We start from the raw sequence: 16,145 nt of genomic DNA, 5'->3' as shown, positions 1-16,145 counted from the left end.
AATGGGGCAGAGCCTGGGGGAGTAATTCAAGAAGGTTAAAATCAGGGGTCAGCAACTGTCCCTCAGACCATTTGGTGGGCCAGACTAAAATTTTTTTTGGGGGGGGAGATGAACAAATTCCTATGCCACACAAATAACCCAGAGATGCATTTTAAATAAAAGGACACATTCTACTCATGTAAAAACACGCTGATTCCCAGACTGTTCGTGGGCTGGATTGAGAAGGCAATTGGGCCGCATCTGCCCCACCCCCCGGGCCTTAGGTTGCCTACCCATGGTTAAAAGGTTGCAATTGCATTCCAGACTGGGGCACATGCAGACTGTTGCTTCCCCTCCCCCAGTGGATTCTCATTACATGTTGGCAAATTTAGGTTGTGCAATTAAAGCTGTCTTGGAGGTCTTATGCAACATGCCTGCTCTCCCTCTAATCCCCTCCCCCACATTGTGTAATAAGGAAAGTGATGCGGAAATGCACTCGAAAGTGTGAGATACCATTTGCTTGGTGCTACAACATTAACCAACAGACCAAATTGTCTGGTTGGGGGTATCCAAGGACCTGCAACTCCAGTCTGACCAAATCACCCTCATGCATCCATCATGACCCAGAGGCAGTCAGGACGACAGAAAGAGCAAGAAGGTGCAGGTCTTCAGAGCTGTACTCTACTAGCATGCAGTGCTAGCTTGTGTGCAAGAGAGCAAATGTTTCTAAAAGTCCAGGTCTTCTTCAGTATGTATTCCCCCCACCTTTTTTAGTCGATAGTGGACCGTTTTGATTGCTTTTGCAGCAACCTCAGCAGGTGATTCTTAATGGTGCCTTGTCTCTTCTATCAAGGAAGGGCATAATCAAATTGCACAGATGGCAAAAATCTTAGCGCCACTGAAGTGAAGAAGAGCCTTTTATTGATTTTAGCAAGGTGGAGGGGGGCTCCTCCAACGACCCCTTCCCCCCCCTCTCTCTCTTGCCAGTTCAGTGTGATCACATCTCCTTACAAGATGTATATCTTTTCACCTGCTGTTTGACTGGCTTATCATATTAGTAGGCAGAGATTTTAATCTGGGTTTCTCATAGATAAACCCAACACTCCAGCCACTTCATCATTCTGGCCCTCCACTGATTGTCTTTAACCTCTAACATTTTAAGAAACAGGGTGGGAAAGACCTGTCTGGATTATTGCCTATGTTATTATAGTGTTTACACATTTCCCACTGATGTGGGGTGATAACAAGGGGAAGCACCTCACAGATCTCTCTCTCTTTAGGAAGGACCATTGCTCAGTGGTGCTCTGGCTTTGCCTCCCAGGTTCAATCCCCAGCATCTCCAGGTAGGGCAGGGGGGAAACCTCCTATCTGAAACCATGGGAGAACCATGACCAGTCAATGTAGTCAATACTGAGCTAGGTGGACCAATAGTCTGACTAGGTATAAGACATTCTCTCTCTCTCTCTGCCCCCCCCCCCGCCTTGGAAGAGGTTTTTTTTTTTTTGCACAAATGCAAAAGGTCTTGTGTGATTTAGCTAGGATAATTCTTAGTATTTGGTCTCCATCCATAATATATATTTTTTTCTAGCATTTCTAGCCCACCTTTCCTTCAAAGAGGCGTACATGTTCCCCTCTCCCCATCCTCACAATAACCCTGTAAGGTAGGTCAGGCTGAGAGATGGTGACTGGCCTGAGGTCACCCCACATGATGACTGAGAGAGTATTTGAATCATTTGAACCATGGTCTCTCAGAACATACCTTTTTTTATTCTCAGCAGTGCTGAGGCAGCTTACATTACAACTGGAGGATGAAGACCCCTGAAGGAGGTGCGCACTGATGCCAGCATGTGCTAAGTGGCCAGCATGCCCTCAAAGCATGTTTCACTCCCCAACCCAGCCACACTGCCTATCCTGAACATGGTGACTGCCCCTTTAAGTGGCAACTTCAAAAGCATCTGCTGCTCTGTGCTTATGTCCTAATCAGCTTATTGGCTTGGATCAAGTGTGGATGATTGTGTGTGTGTTGTGGGGGGAGTGGAGGTGAGGGATTCCAAGAGAAAGGGCAGCTAGCAGTGATGTCAGCAAACACAGAGCATTAGAGTCAGGATGGGGTTTTCTCAAAGGAAGGAGAGAGAGTGACTATAGTGTTGTTGTTCTGAACATAACTCTTTCTCTCTGTGTGGCACACTGTGATCTGGACTGTGTGGTCTAATAAAGCTAGGCACTCTCCATTCAAACATGGTTAATGGGGGAATGATTTATTAACTTGCACAACTTGTACAGTTCGTGGGGCTTTCCTTTTCCTAGAGCAGAACATGGATTATTATTATTTTTTAAATGATGTTGGTTTCAGATGTTTTGTAAGTGCATTTTCCTTTCATGTAGAAAAGACAGCCTTCCATTAATATTACTAAGTCAACAAAAAATGAGAACCAAACTATTCACTCCTAAATATATAGGAGTAATTCTATGTATTTTTTGGCTTATATGCTTGCTCCTTATTTTATTTTTTCTGTAAGCATTAGCCTTACTATATATTTTGTACACTGCCTTGTACAAAGTAATTTAATAAATTTAATAATTTAAATTAATAACATACAGAAAAACAAGAGGTGTGGAAAACCCTGCTTCACAAATAACCCCAAAGATATCTGCTGCATCAAATAATGCTCGGAGCTCTAGCTTCAGCAAGTTTAAATGAGCATTCCCAACTGAAGCAACACCTGTCAATGAGGCAGAATGGTGAGCATTAGCGGAGGCAACTGGAACACAAAGTGGGGAAGGAGGAGAGGGAAATGGAAGCTGTGTCCTGAAAGAAGCCCTTGAGATGAAAACAGCCACCATGCAAAAAGTACTGTGCAAGTATGGTCAGTTAGCAGGGGCCTGGCCTTTCAGCACAGATGATTAGAAAGAGCAGAGAACTAGGTGATGGTTGGCGGCAGGACAAGAGGGTAATGAACAGAAGCTGGGAGCAGCTGACACTCCCAGTGCCAGCTTGGATAGAGGCAATCATGGAAGCTGGCTTGCACCTTTAATCTACTGGCTGGCCTTTTCAGAGAGTACAGCTTCCCTGCAGAGAGGAGGCTACCTTAGCAAGCTAGGAAATGGTCTGATTCTGGTTATTCATTTATTTATGCCAAGCAAGGTTATCGATCCCTATGGAAACTTTTGGAACAGCCTGAGCAAGCTCTGGTAATATTAACAAGGAGCTACAGCAACTTAATGATTGGAGATGCCCCTCCAAAAGTTTTAGACTACAACTTCTAATGGGAGCCGTAGTCCAAAATAACTGGAGGGCACCAGGTTGGCAAAGGCTGTTCTGAAGACTTTGGTGCTGACAATAAAATATGCTCAAAGCATCCTTTTTCCACGCAGCTGTAGAGCAGCAGCCGAAGAAGCATATTTCAAATTAGTGTGCCCCCCTCCCCGTGATGCATTGCAGATTCCTTTCAGATGATGAGCTAATGGTCTGATGTCCCTGTCTACCAGGTGACAGGAGGCATTTATCGTAAAGCCACCAAATGGCTTTGGCCCCATTATGCCAATTGCCCTCTGTCAACGGATAATTGGAAAGAAATGCAGAGCGTATCACCCCCAGATACAGGAAGCAACCTGGGCACAGCAGGTGTGCATCGCTGGAGCCTCTGAGAAGCAGGCAGCGCATCACTAGGGTGATGTACAGCAAGTGTCAAGGGCAAGAGCAGCAGGCAAGCTTCAAGCACATCGTGGGCTGGGTGAGAAGGGAAGGCGGTTTGTTGAAAGAGATGCCACGTACCAGGCAAAAGTCATTGTAAGTCAGGAAGGGGGTGAGCTCCTCTCTGGGGGTTTGTGCTAGTTTGCTTTCCAGTTGCTAAAAGACAAAAGGTGCAGTCTAGAGGAAGTCAGTTGTACCTAAGCACTGATTCATATGTGAAATTATCCTCCGCCCCCCACATGTCATATTTCACAGAAGTGGCTTATGCCTTTTGTCAATGTAATGTACAAGGAGAGAATGCACACAGTCTAGCTGCAGCAGCACTCCCCCACCAACCTCAGTCTGCCTTCAGTCCATGGGCATAGGCAAGGGGGGGCAGGGAGGGGCAGATGTACCCCAATAAATAAAAATAAATAGAAATACACAGCTAACTGAAGTTATGCCCCCCTAAAACAAATGGCCTGCCCCCCCCAACAAAAATCCTGGCTACACTCAGGCTTTTGTCAGTCCCAACCTGCCTGCCTTCTTACTTGCAACTAGCTCTGGGGTTGAGGCTGCCTGTGAGCTTCCTTCTCCTAGTCTCAGTGTTGCCTTTGTACAACTCAGTAGGGAGTATTGCTCTTGCCATCAGTTGTCCCCAGAACCATACTGCCTCTGTATCTGGAGGTTCTGTTTTGTTTCCAGTGTTTAATGGCCATTGGTGCAAAGTGATGGCAGCATGGTTTAATGCCAGGAACGTGGCAGGTGGGGAAAAATGGGTCTGAAAATGCATTGGATTCCTAGAATCCTTATTGGATTCAAATAGGCAGATGCGATTTTTCCCCCCCTGGAACAGAGTTCATATAAGAACCCTGCTAGATCAGGCCAAAGGGTTAATCTAGTCCAGGGGTGGCCAACTCCCAAGAGACTGTGATCTACTCACAGAGTTAAAAACTGGCAGTGATCTACCCCCCTTTTTGGAGTTCAGGTCAAAGCTGTTGAGCTTTCTTTAGAGAGGAGGAAAGGAAGGAAAGCCCACTTTTTTTAGGGGAGGCAAAGTTTTGAGCTTCTTTGGGGGAGCCAGTGATCTACCAGTGATCTACCACTGACATCCAGTGATCTAGTGGTAGATAACAATCTACCTGTTGGACGTGCCTGATCTAGTCCAACATCCCCTTCTCATGTTGGCCAGCCAGATGCATATGGGAAAGAAGGCTGAGTCCAGCTGGACTCTTCCTACTTTAGATTCCCTGCAACTGGTATTCCTCTGACACTCTTAGTAGAACTTGGGCATTGCAGCTAGTTGCTAGGTTTCTTCTAAAGGTAAGAGTATGATAGCGAAACAAGGATCTTGTTCCTGCCAGATAGTCTTCTTCCCTAATAATAAGAGTGAAGTATGTGTGTGTGTGTGTGTGTGTGTGTATGGGAGGGGGATGTTTTTACATTTTGAAGAGGAAGGAATGGTGCTTAACAGATAACCTGCTCCCCAGTTGCTAAGCAACATAGCTCGTCTCTTACCTGCAAGAAATGTACTCAGGGAAAGCAGAATGAATACACGGTGTTCCTCTTCAGCTGGGAGGTGCTGACTGTATCTTGCTGGGGGCTGAATTTCAGCAGTGATACACTGCTGAATTCCAGCAATTAGTATTCAGAAGCATGGAGGCAGAGCATACACATCATAGTTAGGAATCGCTGATAGCCTTCTCCTCCATGAATTTAGCTTATTGGTTTGGCAAGCTAGATCTCATTGGGCAAACTAGATCTTGAGGTGCAGGGATGGGGGAGACATTTTTGATGGACTGGGACAAGTCACACACCTGATTCCATTCAACAGGATGCTTCACAACCTGCCTGCACAGTCTTCCTCTGCTTTTTGGGCTCAGTTCCCAGAGGAGAGGGACAAATCCGAGAGCCACCAGTCTGTCTTGAACAAAGAGTCTGCCAGGGCAGCCAAGTGGCATATTGATTTTGGAGAACCAGCAAAGGATACCTGACTGAGCTAGCCACCGCTACACCTGTTACCAGGTAACTGCTGGCTAGACAGACAGTAATGAATGGAGACTGACAACGCTAGCTGTTTTGGTGAAGTCATGGCCCCAGGTGTTACTCAAATGGTCTCCATGGTACCCATCAGGCCTTGGGCAGGATTACTTGTAAATCAGCAATTTGGAAAGTGACTGCAATTAGAGGGACAATGTGTCTCTGCTCTCCCCACTCCTGCCCAATCTGCCTTTGCCTCCCCTGAAGCATAATCCCTAGCTCTCAGAGGTTCTTGGCTCAAAGCCACATAGAGTTGAAGCATCTGGCTATAGCCATTTAACAAAGGCACACAAGGAGAATTGACGTCAGCACTGGGAAATCCAGGGAGGGGCTCTGTGCCAGGATCCGGGCAATGGAAGTGTGTGTGTGTGTGTGTGTGTGTGTGTGTGTGTGTAGAGCGTGTGTTGCACAGTGACAGCTGCTGTGGGTGGAGCTGTGAAGAGCACAACATTTCAAAAGGCAAGGCCACTTAGGAAAGCGGCCGCATTGCTTCTCTCTCTCATTTATTTGCCAATCATGAGAAGTATTTTCTAAGAATAGCTTTTTTGGGAACATGGAAGTTTAACACACAATGTAATATCTGCCTGAAATTATTCTGAATTAGTTCTTTGGTCAACTTAAGTTTTTTACTGGGTGATGAATTAGTCTCCCCTGAGGTCAGCAACAGTGGATTACAGCTGTGTACACACTATCCCTTTAAAACACCTTTGGAGGGCATTATTTCCTGCAAAGAATTCTGGGCACTGTAGTTCTGTTGAGGGCTGCTGGGAATTGTAATTCTGTGAGGGATAAACTACAGTTCCCAGAACCGTTTGACAGAAAGAGTGTGTTTTGAATGTGCTTTAAAGATATCTTGGGTATGCATCGTATGGAGAGGTCCATAGGTTTAATGAGTTGGTTGATGGACCACCAGCCTCCCAGGTGATTCATGGCACAATGGGTCAATGTGTCTGGCTGTTAACCAGAAGGCTGGTGGTTCAAGCCCACCCAGGGACAGTTGTGGGCAGGATTCCTGCCTTGCTGGGGCTTGAACTATATGACCTGTGGGGTCCCTTCCAACTCTAGAATTCTGTGACTCTTTCTTGCTGAAAAAAGGAAGAAAGCTGAAGCCAGGTGTGGAGACATAAATAGAGGTGTGGGTACAGGAAGAGATGAACGGTCAGCTCCTGCAGAAATATAACAGGATCTCCGTGAGAGTGATGAGATTCAAAAGTGGGGCAGTATAAGTGAGGTGACTCTTTAGATATGTGGAGAGAAAAGGAAATTGTGCTATGGGGAGGAAGCCATCATGTTTAAGAGCTCTCCTGTAACTTCATGGGACCCTGTGTGGACAAGTAATATAATAAAACACATCAGAAGTCCCATTGTTTGCCTATATTGCACACTCCACCGCAAGACTCTTTCTGTATCTGTGATGCTGGGGGTAGTGGGACACCTTATGGTAAGATCTTGTATTACATCCCAGCTCAGAGGACAGTGCAACATTTTTCAGTTCAAAAATTATTCTCCACTTATGGCAAAAATGAAAGCTTACATTGTTGGATTAAACAAACAAACAAACATTATTTCTTCCTGACATATTACAACCCACCCCCAAATTTATCAGAATGTTATCTTTCGTAGATAACTGCTGCAGATGACATTATAATTCCAAAAAAATGAAAATGTGAAGCATAAAGCGGTGGAAGTTAAGAAAACTTAGACTAGATTTGCCACTTGCTGGAAATTCTAAAAGTTTTGCAAGTCTGAAACTTGATTTTACTTCATTGTCTTTTGACTATAAAGCATTTCAGATATCCCATTGCAGGGGTGTGGAACCTTTTTCAGCTAGAAGGATGCATTCCTTTCTGGGCAACTTGGGTGTATATGTGTCATCTGCTGGGGGGGGGGGAGGGAGGAGCAATTAATGTAAATGTTACCTTTGCATAATAGACTTGTTCCTGCACACACCCCTCTCTTTTCTCCATCCATCCAAGCAAGCAAGCAAGAGGCATTGTCAAAGCAAAGGCACATTCCAGCCAGGCAGAAACAAACATAGAGGGTGCAAACCAAGGCTGGTGAAGGGTGTGGCCTGGACAGAAAGTGTGGTGGAGGAGTTGTGGCCTGGGCAAAGTAGGTCGCATTTGGCCTGCAGGACTAAGATTCCTGTCCCAATATGACTCTTAGTACTTGCAAAGCATGAGAAATTCCCCCTCCAAAACCTTGCACTGGCTACAAATAATGAGACGTTTCATTGGTAACGTCTGAACAACATCATCACATGTATTTTGCTCTTTCTTCAAGGAGCCCTGTCAACATGTTCATTGTGAATTGATCCCAATTAGTTTGCACTGCAGGGAGAGTAGATGATGTTAGCTACTTAACAAGCGTTCATCCTGATTTGTTTGTGGGAGAGATTAGATGATGTTTGTATTAAAGCAAGTGTTATTCCACACTTTCAAGTGCCTTTCCCCCATCACTTTTCTTACTGCAAAATGTCCAATCTTTTTGGCAAGAGGGTGTGTTGTGCAATACCCCTCAATTCAGGGGTGTACTTACCTAAGGGTAGGTCAGGTTGGCCCTCGCCAAAGTGACAGGTCCAGTGTTTGCAAAATTGGGACTCTCCACTCTGGCCTGAAGTGGCTATGAGCCCACCTGCCTATCTACAGACTCCTTGGGCTCCTCCTCCACTGCTCTGGGCAGCCAGGTGAGGCACACTGCCTTCTCTGTGTGTCTTGGCAGAGGAATCCTGTCATTGGCATGGGCTGTCACAAGGGATTGGGGAGGGGACAGACACACCAATACATCTCCTTGACAAGGGCGCAAGGGAGCCTATGTACATCTCTGCCCCAATCAACTGTAATGACAAAACCTTAATTTTCCAGTATGTAACAGAATAGTGATGATCAGAAGTGCCCTTGTTTTATTAATTTATCGTGTTTGGAGTGGGTCACTCCCACTCTGATTGGATCTTTTATACTTGTTTTCATTTTTGCCCTAAGAAGTACTGTGATCCACCTCTTTTTTGCTTTGCCGCAACTTCTCCCACTTCTGTCTGCATCCATGTATCTGCCAAGAGAGGATAGCACTTCATCTGATTAAATGCCACAGGACTCATGTTTGGTTTTACTTCAAGGGTGCCTGCAAACTGTCACTGTGTTGTAGGATGGATTCAAGCACAATTTGGGTTTGCACACCTAAAGCGGATTAAGTTGCCCTGTTGTCCTAGTGCAATAAATCTACTTAAAGACAAACAAGCCTTTTGTGGTTAGGAAAGTGTGGAATGATCAGGATGAATGCTCAATAAACAGGTTGTCTGGAGGAGCCCCAGTAGACTAAAATAGCTGCTACCTGGAAGTGGTTCACAGTTCAACAGTATTCTCAAATATGCAATGGGGCAGCTTATTTGTGTTTCACCACTGCCCCCTGCTGGACATAACCAGAGCACTTTCTTTCACAGAAATAGCAAGCAAGTTTGAGCCGAACTAGGTGTTGCCTGATAAACACAGGCTGCAAAGCCTAAACAGGCTTTAAGGAAGAAGAGGCAGAAAAGCAGTTTTTAGGAGGCAGAGTTAAGAAGCGGAAAAAGTAGCACAGCTTCCATCTCCTGCACTATATCTTAGTGCAGCTGAGACATGTGAGAATTTGTAAGTGGTATGGATTGCAAGCTAAATCCCCCACCCCAGACCTCTGTGTTCTCTCCTGAAGGCTTCTAGGAGGCTGTGTCACACTCACACAAACACACACTGCAGGGCAGGCATGGGGAACCTGCAGCCTGTGGTCCTCATTCCCTTCCGCACAAGCTTCCAGGGGCCACATGCCTGGTGTGAGGGAGACAGAGACACTTTCAGTAGCACTATTATGGACCAGGTTGTGTTTGCTTAGGGGAAGCACTTTCAAAAGGTGGTGGTGGAGGAGGAGTTTGGATTTGATATCCCGCCTTTCACTCCCCTTAAGGAGTCTCAAAGCGGCTAGCATTCTCCTTTCCCTTCCTCCCCCACAACAAACACTCTGTGAGGTGAGTGGGGCTGAGAGACTTCAGAGAAGTGTGACTAGCCCAAGGTCACCCAACAGCTGCATGTGGAGGAGTGGGGACGCAAACCCGGTTCACCAGATTACGAGTCCACCACTCCTAACCACTACACCACACTGGTGAAAGCAGGTGTGTGCTTCTAAGGCCATAATAAGGGCTGGACATTGTCAGGTGCCTGCCAAAGTCTACACCCCTGCAGAGGGGACTCATTGTTGATTCCTAGGGTCTCCTTCTCCTTTTTGCTGTCACTGCCTGTTTGTCTACCATCTCTAAGTATGCAGGAAGTGCCTGGAGGGAAAAGATGAGTCATCCTCCTCCACTCAACTTGCACTTTCCCTCTGGGTGATGAGCTGTAGACCCATAGAGAGAGAACGAACAAATGACCATTGGCAATGTGAGTGAGAGAGAGGAGAATTGAGAAAGGTGGTGTATTGTGAGCATCCACCCCCACCCCCCAAAATCTGAGGTTGGTACTAGGTTCTTGTCATGTTTCCAGCTAGGTAAGAGGTTCATTTAGACCAGGAGTGGGCAACCTGTGGCCTTTCAGTTGTTGCTGGACCTCAAGTCTTATTGGCCTCAGCCAGCATGGCCAATAGCCAGGGATGGTGGGAGAAGTTGTATTCCTACAACATCTGGAGGGCTGTAGGTTCCCTATCCCTGCTCTAGGCTTCTGGGTGTACATAGCTCCCCCTGGATGAATGAAATAGCTTGCATTTCTATTGTGCATTTCTCCTGGGATTTTCAAAGAGGGTTTACATTTCCCCTACCATATATAGGCAAAGCCTCGAGGCTGGAACAGGACCCCATCAAGTTGCCTCTTGTGCAGGGCACTATGCGTGCTTTTCTGCCCCTGTGCTTCATTTTCGGTGGAACTTTTCCTCAGGAGCACCCGTATGTCTTGTGTCGTCTTCTCATTTTTTAAAATCAAGAACCCCCAGAAAGGAACCAGAACAAGTGCTATTAAAGTACACTTTTCCTTTTCCCCCTCTTTTTGCATTTTACCATGAATATATTTAAGAGTAGGTCTTTGAACATTGTCACACACACAAACACAGAAACCTGAAATGATGTCCATCAACCTGAGAATGGGACAAAAGGGGATGAAATCATGAAAGCAAAGGAAGGGGCAGAAGCAGTCTGTTTTCCAGGACAATTGCTATTTTCTTGACTTTAGCTACCATCTCAGTTTTTCCGGCAGGTTTTCTGGTGTCCGTCATATCCCTCTTGTACACTGCTTAGAAATTATGCAATTAAATGGTATATAACTTATTGAAATAAAAGAATCTCTGTATGCCATCTGAAGTGCATTTCCATGCTGAACAGGAGTCATCAATATAACTTTTAGGGTTCAGAGGTCAAAATGCCAATAACACGAGGCTCATGTCACTATTTGAGCCTCTAGTGGATTTCTCTTCCACATGGAAAACAGAGGAAAGGCATTTGTAAATGCAAATGAACTTTCTGGCCAATGTAGCTTCGACTTTTTAAAGCACAAGCCTCTTTAAGTTTCATGTGTGCCCTGTTGATAATGGTAACAATTTAGTGTCTCTCTCGGGTAGTTTGGGTGCGAGATTGTGTGAGACGACACAGCTGTACTGATAAATTTGTTTATTAAATTTGTATACCGCTCTGAGATCTGTAGGTCTAGGGTGGTATACAAATGTAATAAATAAATAAAAATATGTGTTTGGCCACAGCTCCCACCCCCAAACTCTACAGTGTGTTCAAAGCAACAGATCCTGATGTTATACATGGTAGTTCCCTATTTTAACTGCTGCTCTAAGTGTGTTTTAAGTATTGTTTTTAACTAGTTTATATTACTTGTATTATATAATGATGTTCTTAGATGTTGGAAGCCACCTTGAATCCCAACTTGGGAGAAAGGTGGGATATGAATACATTTAATAATAATGATGATGATAATGATATTGATAGTTACTTAGAGTGGGCAAAGAATGAATTTCATTAAATATTTCATTTCCATTATATTGCCTCGCTATTTTTAAAAAATGAAACTTTATACATTGACAACTTTTACCACACTTGTATTTTGGTGCTGCCTACATGGAAGCAGCAACTCTTGTGTGTGTTCAGCATTAAGGGATTTGGTTTGGGGGCAAAGAAGAAGCCCAGCTGGGCTGAGAATTAGGCTGGGGCTCATAGAGGGGTATTTGATGCCTAGACTAGTTTGTGAGATCAGAGACCTCAGGCTCAGGCAGATACATTTAAATTCTTGGAGCTTGGGGAACACCATGCCGCATCTTTTCAAATATTTGTGTCCTCCTGCTTTAATATTAATTCCTGTGGGTTGAGGAAGTATCTGCAGAACTGCATTTTGAATAGGGATGAGCCAAAACTTGGTTTTGTCAGCACTTCGGGTAATAGCAAAGAATAAGAAAAGAAATCCCTCCCCCTTTGTGAAAATGTCCATTCGTCCATTTCAACTGCCCTCAGTTGGCATTATCAGCCAGCTAAATCTGATGGCAGCTATGTAATGTATTCCTGTTCAGTACAGGATTCCTGATAGGATGGGATTCCTGTCCATGTATCTAATCCAGGGAAGATGAAGACACTGAAGCTAAGGGAATGGGCTTCGTGTCCAGCAGGATTTTAAAAGGAGGAGAAGCATTTCCCCACCTCACAAGGATGCCTAACTTTGACCTGAAAGTCTATCTCACCTCCATCATCAACCTCTCAGGATATGTGACTGTATGTGTGTTGCTGAGCTGAGCCCTTGCTGGTCTTTACGCCTGTCCATGACCAGACTTCAAAACATACAAGAGTGTTCTGAAGCCATTTCAATATAGTGGGAGAGGGGTTGGAAAAAAAGAAAGAGAGAAATTGGGAGCATTGCTGAAATGTTCTCTACAAAATGAAGGGCCCTGTATTCAATGGGGAGGGAGCTCACCCCCCACAAAATGCCCCCTAGATCATCCAACGCCTTTGCTGAGATCCAGCCCATCTTAAAATGTCATCTCAATACAGTGTCCCTCCCTGCTGCACACAGTTGCCTCCTTGGTCAAAATGGGAAGTGTCTTAGGATGAAATCTGAGGGCCGTCCCTTCTCTCCCCATCCCTCCCCCTTGCCCTGCAGTGGTGAGAGGCCTAGTGGTAGTGGCTGTTCATGTTGTTGATATGGGAGGTTGCCATGGCACTGAAGGGCGCTGAAGGCTGCAAGCCGTGGCTGGGGTACAGAGTGGGGGTAGAGCCTGGCCAATAGGAGAAGCTGGTTGGAGTCACCCCCGAGGCCATGATGTTGAGTTTGGAAATGCCAGAGAAGGGCAGGGGTGCCTGGAATTTGTAGAGGGTATGGTCGGGTGTTGCTGGCTGGCAGACTTGGGCCAGGCCCTGGAAGTCAAACTTGTAGGCGTAGCGTTTGCCGTGGACCTTGGTCATGATGTTCTTGTCATAGTAGTAGCGCAGGGCCCGGCTCAGCTTGTCATAGTTCATGTTGGGCTTGCTCTTGCGCTCCCCCCAGCGCCGGGCCACCTCGTCGGGATCCAGGAGTTTGAACTCTCCATTGGTGCCCTCCCAAGCGATGCAGTTGAGATTGGCACGATCAGAAAGCAGCTCCAGCAGAAATTGCCACAACTGGATCTGCCCACTGCCTGAAAAGCCAAAAGAGGGGCAGTGAGAAAGGCCCATCTTGAAGGGGCAGACCTGCCACCCTCACATGAACATAGGACACTGCCTTTATGCTGACCCATACATTCTTGTAGCCCAGGATTGCTGCTACAGAAGTTGTTAGAATAAAGCTCCCATGATCTTTGACTCTTGGCCATGGGCAGGTGGACTGGGGCTGACAGGAACTGGAGTCCAGCCACATCAGGAGGGCATTATGTTTGGCTTGTCCAGGCCAATTCTGAGGGCCAGACTAAATGTTATGCCAAACACATGCTGAAGACACCAACTAGCCACTAGATCCCTCTCTACCGGGACCGTCTAAATAAGTAAACAATGATAATGTTCTATCTTAGCTGCCCTTCACCAGAACGCTCAGGGCAGATTACAGCATATTAAAACAGTCAAAACTAAACAACACCCCCAATAAAGCTCAACATCAATAATCCTTCCAGTTAAAAGACACCAACATCAAAACTTCCAATTTCAAAGGCCAGGGTAAAGAGATGTGTCTTCAGTGGTCAATGGAAGCTGTAGAGAAGTGGTGTCAAATGCATCTCTTGGGGCCATCACCAAAAAGGCTCTGTCATGAGCTCAACCCACTCACAACTACTGAGAGCAACAAAACCACCAGAAGGCCCTCCTTCTTTTATCTTAATTCCAGGGTTGCTGTACAGGGAAGGTGTTGTTTCAGATATTTGGGGCCCAAGTCTAACATAACACTTTCCCAAAAGATTTCTATCCCCAGTGGCCTGGAAAGCAACTTCCAGATTAAAACACAAGTAAAGGTAACAACAAAAGGAAATACAAGCAACAAAAGGGTTGGGGGAACCTTCAGAACAGGCTTAGGGGGAGGCATGAAAGGAGGGGAGGAGAGAATAGAATAGGGGAAGGGAAGGCAAACATCGTTTTGCTCCTGCATACCCAACTTAATGCTATGTTGAAGTCCACCCACTGACTGCTGTGTTCCTTTCGCTGTAAATCCTTGCCATTCTTCGTTATCATTTGGACATTTAAAGGTAAACAAAAGGTACATCAGACTCCTGGCTGAGCCAAAATATGAAGTGTCAACTCTTTTCCTATTTTCCCCCTACCCATAATTACTACTACTACTACTAATAATAAATTTTATTTATATCCCACCCTCCCCAGCTGAAGCCGGGCTCAGGGCAGCTAACAACAATCAAATAATCAAACAATCAAATAATCCAACATTCTAAAAATATTTCATTATAAAAATTAATTAAAATCAAGTTGATGGCAACCATTAAGCAAAATTCTGTGCAGGTTGCCAGAGGAGGGAGTCAGGCTGCGCCCTGACCAAAGGCCTGGTGGAACAACTCTGTCTTGCAGGCCCTGCGGAAAGATGTCAGGTCCTGCAGGGCCCTAGTCTCTTGTGACAGAGCGTTCCACCAGATTGGAGCCGCAGCCGAGAAGGCCCTGGCTCTAGTTGAGGCCAGCCTAACCTCTCTGAGGCCTGGGACCTTCAGGATGTTTTTATTTGCAGACCGTAGGTTTCTCTGTGGGGCATACCAGGAGAGGCGGTCCCATAGGTACGAGGGTCCTAGGCCGTATAGGGCTTTAAAGGTTAAAACCAGCACCTTAAACCTGATCCTGTACTCCACCGGGAGCCAGTGCAGCTGGTATAGTACCGGATGAATGTGGTCTCGCAGCGAAGACCCCATAAGGAGTCTCGCCGCGGCATTCTGCACCCGCTGGAGTTTCTGGGTCAGTCTCAAGGGCAGCCCCACATAGAGCGAGTTACAATAATCCAGTCTGGAGGTGACCGTCGCATGGATCACAGTGGCTAGGTCAGGGCGAGAGAGATAAGGGGCCAACTGCTTAGCTTGGCGGAGATGAAAAAATGCCGCCTTTGTTATAGCTGTAATCTGTGTCTCCATAGAGAGGGAGGTATCGAAGATTACACCCAAACTCTTAACGGACGGTGCTGGCACTAATTGCACCCCCGCAAGAGATGGGAGTTGCCCCCTCAATCCCATATCGTCCCGTCCCAGCCAGAGGACCTCTGTCTTCGAAGGATTTAACTTCAACCGGCTCCCACGTAACCATCCAGCCACAGCTTCCAGACATCTAACCAATAAGTTTCTATGACCTAAGGCTCCCACTAGAAGAGCTCAAAATATATTGTTGCATGCCACCCCAATCTCAAAGAGGTGCAAGATTTCAGGGGTTCCAGGAACTTACCCAGGGTCCCGTTTCCTTGGAATGAGGGACAATGGAGACTGTGGTATCCTTATTTACACATATATACAACCAGAGCTCAAGATGAAGGAGCTTACAGCATTAACACTCCAAGTGGTCTTGCTTCTTTCATAGACACAGTCTTGGAATCAAGCATGGCTCTCACTCCCTGGCTTCTGCCTGCAGCCTGCTTCTAGCCCACCCATTTACCCTCTGGCACAGAACAGCTTTCTTTGTCAGACTAAGGACCATACTTAGGTGATAACTATGGCCCTTGCCTGGCTACTGGTAATTCAGCAATAGAATCCTCCATTAGATTTTAACCCTTGCTGGATCCAGGAATTTGAAGGGACTTAGGCATTATATAGCCTAACCCCTTCCCCCAAACTCACAACAATATTTTAATCCCTTTCCCATAACCACTGTCCCACCCTCAAATATATAATAATACTCTTATTCCTCTGTGTCTGTTAAGAAAGCCAAATAGCTCACACTGTTGACTGCTTTGAACTCTTCAGAGCTGGATCCTTTGCATTTTCCCAGTCACTCCAAAACCTACCTCATTAAAAAAAATGTATCCATATTCTCTTTCTTCTCTATAGACCTTTACTAGGAAGT

The 16,145-nt window shown here is 45.8% G+C and overlaps 1 protein-coding gene and 1 long non-coding RNA gene across 2 annotated transcripts in view; one reads left to right on the top strand and one right to left on the bottom strand.

Annotated features, from left to right (window-relative positions):
* Positions 1 to 9,776: 9,776 nt before the first annotated feature.
* Positions 9,777 to 16,145, top strand: part of LOC310767691 — a 17,495-nt gene continuing 11,126 nt past the window's right edge. Inside the window, exon 1 of the long non-coding RNA XR_014551019.1 lies at positions 9,777 to 9,833. This is a non-coding gene — a long non-coding RNA (uncharacterized lncRNA). The remainder of the gene's footprint in view (positions 9,834 to 16,145) is intronic.
* Positions 10,496 to 14,174, bottom strand: LOC310767680 (protein FEV-like). Its single transcript, XM_083624905.1, has one exon. It carries the CDS (start codon positions 13,347 to 13,349, stop codon positions 12,810 to 12,812), a length of 540 nt encoding a protein of 179 aa, XP_083481031.1. The 5' UTR covers positions 13,350 to 14,174; the 3' UTR covers positions 10,496 to 12,809.

This window comes from Podarcis filfolensis (assembly GCF_964270895.1).
Source record: "Podarcis filfolensis genome assembly, chromosome: 1".
NCBI classification, from domain to species: Eukaryota; Metazoa; Chordata; class Lepidosauria; order Squamata; family Lacertidae; genus Podarcis; species Podarcis filfolensis.
Note: the sequence above shows the minus strand (reverse complement) of the source record. Positions and strands in the feature narration are given on the sequence as shown.